Source organism: Pteropus vampyrus, unplaced genomic scaffold (assembly GCF_000151845.1).
Source record: "Pteropus vampyrus isolate Shadow unplaced genomic scaffold, Pvam_2.0 Scaffold36, whole genome shotgun sequence".
NCBI lineage: Eukaryota > Metazoa > Chordata > Mammalia > Chiroptera > Pteropodidae > Pteropus > Pteropus vampyrus.
In genome coordinates this window covers 1,018,209-1,026,179 of record NW_011888817.1, presented here as the reverse complement: position 1 = coordinate 1,026,179, position 7,971 = coordinate 1,018,209, and the positions used below count along the sequence as shown (strand labels likewise).

At 54.3% G+C, this 7,971-nt stretch overlaps 1 protein-coding gene and 1 non-coding gene across 2 annotated transcripts in view; one reads left to right on the top strand and one right to left on the bottom strand.

Annotated features, from left to right (window-relative positions):
• The window catches only part of KIF17 (kinesin family member 17), a 33,941-nt gene that overhangs the window by 8,176 nt on the left and 17,794 nt on the right, over nt 1–7,971 (top strand). Inside the window, exons 4-5 of the mRNA XM_023529393.1 lie at nt 3,701–3,948; nt 6,282–6,734. Coding sequence (XP_023385161.1) covers nt 3,701–3,948; nt 6,282–6,734 — 701 coding nt within the window. The remainder of the gene's footprint in view (nt 1–3,700; nt 3,949–6,281; nt 6,735–7,971) is intronic.
• Nucleotides 4,614–4,732, bottom strand: LOC111738255. The gene has a single exon (XR_002779785.1). It is a non-coding gene; the product is annotated as a 5S ribosomal RNA (ribosomal RNA).

The following is a 7,971-nucleotide window of genomic DNA, read 5'->3' as shown; positions in this document are numbered from 1 at the left end:
CCAGGAATGGATAACAGTGGCAAGGCTTGACCCAGGTCTGGGACACTTGGGTCTTCACCGTAGTGTGAGGCCTTGGTTATGTGTCCTCTCTGGGACTCTTTCAATGCTGGGTGGGCCTGGTCAGGTCCAAGGAGCAGAGGCCAGTGGGGGGAAGTGCTGGTGGTGGTCCCCCAACTCTGGTGCTTCTTATCTGACCAAGCAACCAATGGACCCCCCGAGAGGCCCACAAACAGTATTGGGGGTTGGCCCACCTCCTTCACAGTCAGAAAGCCCCAGGTGCTCATCAGCCCTGGGGGGTTGCTATGGAGATGCCCCTTTTATAGGTGAGGAAACTAGGCTGGGAAAGCAGAAGTGACTTGAGGTCACTGAGCTAGGAAGTCACAGAGTCAGGGCTGGACATCTTCCCTCACCCGAACTGCTTAAATCTCCCCAGGCCACATGCCTTGCCAGCCGTGGGGAGGGGGCGGAACCAGGCAAAGGGGCTGCCACCGATGCCTCCCAGTCCTCTGGACCCTCCCTGTCTTCCAGATTAGACAGGATGCTGGACCGGTTCCCACACCATCCCCACCCACGTGGGGGCAGGGATGTTTCTCTGCTCTGCTCCAGAGCAACCCCCAGTTGCTCTGGCTTCATTTGAGGGCATTGTGAGTTCCTCTCTCATTGGCAACCTCTCCATGGCCCAATGGAACAGATTGGACCTCAGAGAGCAGATGTTTTGAAAAACTTGTGTGTAAAAAAAATCCTTAAGATTTTGAGCCAGGAAGACCCTTGGAGAGGTGGTCCAACCCTTTCCTGGTACAGACGAGGAAATTGAGACCCAAGGAGAGGAAGGGACTTGGCCAAGGTCGCAGAGCAAATTAGTAGTTGTTGTACCAGAACTTGCGGAATCTGAGTGGTCAGGTGCTTTCCTCCCGGTATTTTTGAGGGTCAGCAATATCGGAAACTCCTGGGGCAGTAAGAAGCCAGAAATGAGATTCCAGTCAAGAGAGGGACATCCATTAGTTGATTCATTCATTCAACAAAGATATACTGGGAAGAGACCGAGGGTACAGGCCACATGAGTGTGAGCTCCCTCCATCCCTCTCAGGACCACCCCCACCCCCCAACCCCCTGCTTCTCTGCTTCTCCCAAACACAGCAATGCCGGGCCCTTTCTGTGCAGGAACCTCCTCCAGCCTCTCACCTGAAGTCTTTCCACTGTCTTCTTTATCCTGGAGCTAGAGCAGCTGACTCATAGCTCAGCCCCCCGGGCTGGGGAATGGGGAGAGGAGAAAGGCACAGAAAGTTGCAGCACACACGTGTCAGCCCTGAAAGGCCAGCCTTGCGCGATCAGGGCCCCCTGCCAACCCACACTGGGGCAGCAGGGGGCCCTCCTCCCTTCCTCATTAACCTGGACCCTACAGTGGCCTCAGTACCGAGGCCCTAAGGGGCCAAGTGCGGGCAGCTACATGCACTTGCCCTAGCTGGGCCACGGGCCTCAGGCTGCTTGCTGGGAGCTGCCAGAGACAGATGGGCTCCCCATGGGTGCACCGAACTTTTGCCCTTGTTCCTCCCGGAGGAGGTACAGGTGGGTTTTCACATAAACCTCACGACAGCCTTAGGAGGAGGTGCTGTTCTTATCCTTTATTATAGGTGGGGAAACTGAGGCTCGGTGTGCCAGGGGAAGACCAGATATGAACCCAGGTGGGCAGGCTCCACAGCATAATGCGGGGCCTGATCATGTTGGTAATGAGGGGTTATTAGATCGGTGAGGGCCAGCAGGAGATTTGAAGAAGCAGAGTTACACTTCCTCTCTGCAACCACCACGAACCATCATGGAACACAGCCCAGTACTGCAGGAGGTGGATCCTCCACTCGTATCCACCAGCACCCCACATGCCAGCAGAGTGTCAGGACTCCCTCCTCCATGGGTGCATTTCTTGGCTCCGGACCAGTGGCAGACTCTCCTGCCTGAACATCCCAGCTGGTTGCCATGGTGACCAGGCAGCCTTGTAGCTGAAGGAGCAGTTACCAAGGAACAGGGCGCAGCTGGTGGCTGTCACTCAGTGTCTCCCTAGCTCAGTGGTAGGTGAGGGCAGGAATAGTGGGGGAGGGATGGAGGGAGCAGGGATCACAAGGTGAAAGGCAGGCCTTCCTAGGTCTAAACATGAGGTTGGGGGGGTACCCCTAAGTGAGGAGTTGCCTCCCTGCCCCCTTTTCTGCTCGTGACAGACAGACCACCCTCACCCTCCTCATGACCTGTTTCCTGAGCCCCATCCAAGTACCTGCAGAACTTTTTATTAGTTCCACTCTCTTCTTAATGTTCATAATAGTCATGCAGAAGTAGGACTTATCATCCTCATTCTACAGATGAGGAAACCAAAGCTGAGAGGGGCAAATTGACTTCTGTAACTAGCAAATGACGGAAGCAGATTTCTACTCCAGGCCTGTACGATTAATAGGAGCTGCATTCTTCCCGAAGCCAGGAGCAACCGCTCCCTCACCTGGGCCTGCTCAGTGCCAGGCAGGCTTCTAGGTTCTTCTTGGGAACATGGCAGTGATCGAAACAGGCGGCTCTCGGGCACACAGGCCGGCTGCCTTCATGCCATGCTCTGTTCACAGGGTCTCCTGCTTCTGTTTTTTTTAATCTGTCCTCACAGTGGCCTCTAGATCAAGATCAACCCTTTGTCATGTCAAGCTCCAGTTGCTTCAGAATGCTCCAGGCTCTCTCCTAGCCCTGCCTCTGGACCCTTCCACTGTCTGTGCCCCCAGTTGCTGCCCTGCCACTAATAACTGTGTGACCTTCGGCAAGTCACTTAACCCTTCTGTGCCTCAGTTGTTTATGCCATAAAGCCTAGTCCTGCAGGCCGGCTCTGGCTGGTTCTCCAAATTTTGGTAGATGGGCAAGCCTGTGCTTGCCACCCCTCCCCCCGCCCACTGTGCGATATGGACGCAACCCCACCTCGGACCCCGAAGCTGTCAGGAGCAAAGCCTCTGAGCCTTCTGTGGCTCAGACCAGCAGACAGATGACTATTGTCCTAATTCACTCTGCTCTTGCCAGAGTAGTTTTATTTCTTCTCACACTTGAAAAATATTGCGTTTCACAGCTCTGTGTCAGCAACAAAACAACTTGGCTGCCTGGAGAGCGAGCAGGGAGTAATCAGATAAATTAATTTACTCACTGCCATCGCGCTGAGGGCCTGCTTGAGCCGCGGGCCGATGGGAGGTCTGGGCGGCAAATGGCACTTCACCGGCCATGATCCAAGGATCTGGGAACGGGCGTGTTTCCCTGGAGCTGTGGCAGAGAGGCAAAGAGCCGTGTCGACAGGGCACAGGGGAACACTCAGAGCCCTTGGGTGACGGAGTCAGCTCCAGGGAGCTAAAGTGCCCAGACTGAAAGCCAGCTGCATAATAATAGCACTAACAACAGTGAGGACAGCGGCTTGCATTTGTGGGGCACTTGCCATGTGCCAGGCAACGTGCCAAGCATTGTATGGGCCTTAGTTTGCTAAATCCTCACCACCTCCCTAGGAGATAGGTATCTCATACCCAGTTTACAGACGTGGAAATCGAGGCTCAGAGAGGTTCAGTTACTGGCCCAAGGTCCCACAAGTAAGAGGTAGTAGTGGGTGAGGCTGTCTCCACCTGGAGCAAACCCTCTGGCTAATAGGGTATTTGGGCTGCCGACTGCTGTGCGGGAGGGCGAAGGTGGTCTGAACGAGGCCCTTTCCTCGGGGATGCCTGCCCCACCTGCCCCTGGCCCGTGCCTCCGGCCCACAGCTGAAGGAGCACCCGGAGAAGGGCGTGTACGTGAAGGGGCTCTCCATGCACACGGTGCACGACGTGGCCCAGTGCGAGCGCATCATGGAGACGGGCTGGAAGAACCGCTCGGTCGGCTACACCCTGATGAACAAGGACTCCTCACGCTCCCACTCCATCTTCACCATCAGCATCGAGATCTACGCCGTGGGTATGTGGAGCCTGGCGGGGGTGGAGGGGCCAGACGACCTGAGCTGGGTTCAACTTCTGCTTTTGCCACAGACCTCCCGTGTGACCTTATGATGGTCACTGCCCCTTTCTGGGCTTCGGTCTTCTGATCTTCACAAAGAAGGGGTTGGATAAGATGATCTTGAAGGCTCTTCCACCTCCACTGATACTCAGTAAGGCCAAGACACCTCACCTCTCAGAGCCTCAAGGCCCCATCTGAAACTGGGAAGGGGCTCGAACTGCCTGCAGGAAACATGAGAGGACCCTCCCCGTGCTAGGACCCATGTTGCCAGGACAAACAGCATCAACAACAACAACAATAATACTGGTAGCTACCACTGATCACTTACTGTGTGCTGTGCAGTTTATATGCATCAGTGCATATGACCATGGGTGGTGGCTGCAGAAAAATTCATCACTCACGTCCTTTTCTAACCAGTCCCCTACAAGATGTTATAGTAGTTTCCAGTTTTTCCTTGTAAATAATGGCATCATGAACATCTTTGTGCACAAAACCTTTCTGCTTTTATTTATTTTATTTTTTTATTTTTTATTTTAGATGAGGCAACCCTTGGTTGACCTCACAGATTACAAGGACCTCGTCAGCTTACAACCCCTTATTTATTTTTTTAATTTTTTTATTTTTTACGCCTACAGCACCTGATCTTCCTAGGTGGTCTCCCATCCAAGTACTAACCAGGCCCGACCCTGCTTAGCTTCCGAGATCAGATGGGATCGGGCTTCTTCAGGGTGGCCTGGCTGCAGACAAAACCTTTCTGCTTTTAGAGACATTTCCTCAGATCAGGTTCCCTGGAGTCCATCTGAAGCAGAGGGCACAGACCTGTCTAAAGTTCCCAGTACATTCTGCAAAGTGCTTTCCAGAACGGCGATTCCATGTCCCGCCTTCCTGCTTTTTTTTTTTTTTTTGGTAATAGCTGAAAAAATTAAGCCCCTTTCATGTTCAAGTCTGTACTGCAGCGGTCCCCAACCTTTTGGGCACTAGGCTCCTATGAGAATCTAATGCCTGATGATCTGAGGCGGAGCTGAGGCGGTGATGCTGGCGCTGGGGAGCAAATCCAGATGAAGCTTCCTTCACTTGCCCGCCACTCACCTCCTGTTGTGCGGCCTGGTTCCTAACAGGTCACTGGCCAGTACTGGTCCATTCCCCTGCTCTACTGGGTACCAGCCAAACTTCTTTACTTCAGGTTCCTGTGCCCATGGGCAAAACTAGGTCAATTCTGTTTTCAACCAGCAGGAAACTAAGAAAGAAGCCCCTGCCCCTCTGTCTCGTCTCACTTGGGACCGTTTATGGTATCATCTAGAGATGAGGAGAATTATTAATAGAATTAAGAGCGGCAAGCTGTCATTCAGTGAGCACTTGCTACGTGGCAGGCACAACCCTGAGCTCTTCCCATGTGTGCTATCAGTGTAATCCTTACAACACCGCCTCGGGGCGGGTCTTTGATTCTGAGCTGAGGCTCAGAGTCAAGTGAAGCTATTTCCCCAAGTTTCCTAGCAACTAAGGGATGGACTGAACCTCCCAGGTCTGTGTCTCCAAAACCTGTGCTCTGAGCCCCTGCTTCCAACCAGGGGGTGTCCGGCCTCCTGTCGCCCTCAGCACTCGGGGTCTGCCCTGCTAGACCAGCTCAGTCACTGCAGAACCAGGCTTGTTCTCAGAGGAAACAAACGCCTGCTCTGGGCCAGGCCCTGTGCAGACCCTGCAAAAACATGCTGTCGGTTTTCTCCTCCCAACAGCTTACCCTAAACTAACCCTGTTGTTAGTCTCATTTTGTTGATATGACAATTGAGGATCAGAGAGGTGCATGCCTCTGCCAAGGTCACACAGCAAGTAAGGGGCAGGACTGAGATAGGAACCAGGCCCAAGTGTCTCCAAACCTGACGTTTTTTTGCATTAAAGGATACAAATCCCTGGTGACCCAGTCACATTCCCCCAACTCCCCACTTCTGGCCTCACAGGAAGTCTGTAGGAGCTGTCATGATAGCTGTAAGAAATTCTGCTGCACTCAGAGAATAGTCTGTGTCTCCCAGGTCCTGCTCCCTGGAGTGAGACAGCCCCGGGGCCTGATCCTGGCTCCACCACTTGGACTTTGGGCAATTAAATGCCCTTTCTGAACCTCAGTATCCTCATCTGTAAGATGGGAACAGTGATAGCGCCTCCTTCATGGAGGTCCTGGGCGGCTGAAATGAGACCCTCCGTGGGTGGTGAGCTTGATTCCTGATAGCTAACTGCCCTCGTTACTGTGGGGGGTGGGGGTCACCCGAAGGCCCTCACCCTTCTGCCTGGTTGGTCTGCAGACGAGCGGGGCAAGGACCACCTCCGGGCGGGCAAGCTGAACCTGGTGGACCTGGCGGGCAGCGAGCGGCAGTCCAAGACGGGAGCCACGGGGGAGCGGCTCAAGGAGGCCACCAAGATCAACCTGTCGCTGTCGGCGCTGGGCAATGTCATCTCGGCCCTGGTGGATGGGCGCTGCAAACACATCCCCTACCGGGACTCGAAGCTGACACGGCTGCTGCAAGACTCGCTGGGAGGCAACACCAAGACGCTGATGGTGGCCTGCCTGTCTCCCGCGGACAACAACTACGACGAGACGCTCAGCACGCTGCGCTACGCCAACCGAGCCAAGAACATCAAGAACAAGCCACACATAAATGAGGACCCCAAGGATGCCCTCCTGCGCGAGTACCAAGAGGAGATCAAGAAGCTCAAGGCGATTCTGGCCCAGCAGATGAACCCCAATAACCTATCAGGTGGGGCAGCTCGGGGAGGAAGTGGCAGAAGGGTCAAGGGTCAGAGAGAAAGGCTGTCTCCCATCTGAGAGATGTGGAGGCAGCGCGCTGTGTCCTTTCAACTTCATGGGAGCATAGCTTTAGAAAAGGCAGCGAGAGCCCTGGTTGGTGACAGCTCCGATGGTGTCTGCTTGCCGATGCCCCAGGAAGAGGCTGGTCCGTCTGGTCTGTCCCATCAGCCTTGGGCTCTCTTACCTACTCCCCGCTTCTGGGCTGCACATTCGTCATCCCCTCGTCTGCCTACCGTCCTTGTGGCAGATGCTGTGCTGCTCAGTAGCTGAATGACTCACTCCCCCACATCCCATCTATGGTCCCAGTTAGGCACCTCGTGACGGCAGCTCCCACGCCCAGGCGTTTGGCAGGTGGAAGTCCATACCTGGAACACAGGCCTGCAAGGTCCTTGCAACTGAGGGACTCCAAGGTTTTCTTTATCTGAGAAACCCTTGGGGAAGGGAGCACAAAAGAGCCTAAGTCCACCTCCCCACCCACATTTCTCTCTATCTATTCATTCTATGCACATACCCATCCACCCACCCATCCATTCAGTCATCCATCCACTTAATCTACCCATCTATTCGCCCATTCTCTCTACCCACCCTATCTATCCTACCATCCACACATCCACCTATTCATTTGCTTCATCCTGTTATCCAGACTTTTATCCATCTTTCCACTCACCCACCCACTGTCCATCCAGAGTTCACTAAGCAGCCCCTCTGTGTATGGACCTGTGCTGGGCACTAGGGATGAACCAGAGATGAACCAGATCTAGGCTCTGCCTCATGGGCACCTTGTCTCCTGGGGCTGATCATGTACAGCTCTCTACCCAGCACACCATCATGTGTGTCTAGGGTAGAGGGCTGTACAGGCACCACAGGGCAGAAAGGAGTGTCCAAGTTCAACCAGGGGCGGGGTATGGTCAGGGACGGAGGCTTTACAGAGGAGGGGTAATCAAGCAGTGTCTTGGGATGGGGCGAGAAGTCTCCCTGTTAGGCTGAGAGAGGCCATTGAATGCAAAGATGCACAAAACTATAAAGTGTGTTTGGGGAACCAGAAGTACTTCTGCTGGCTGCACGCTGAGTAGGGTGGGGGAGATGGCCAGGTAGAGGGTGGCAGGGGCCGGAGTGGCGGCGACCTTGAACACCATGATGGGGAGTCCACTTTGGCAGTCTGCCTTGCTCCTCTCTCCCTACCTCCC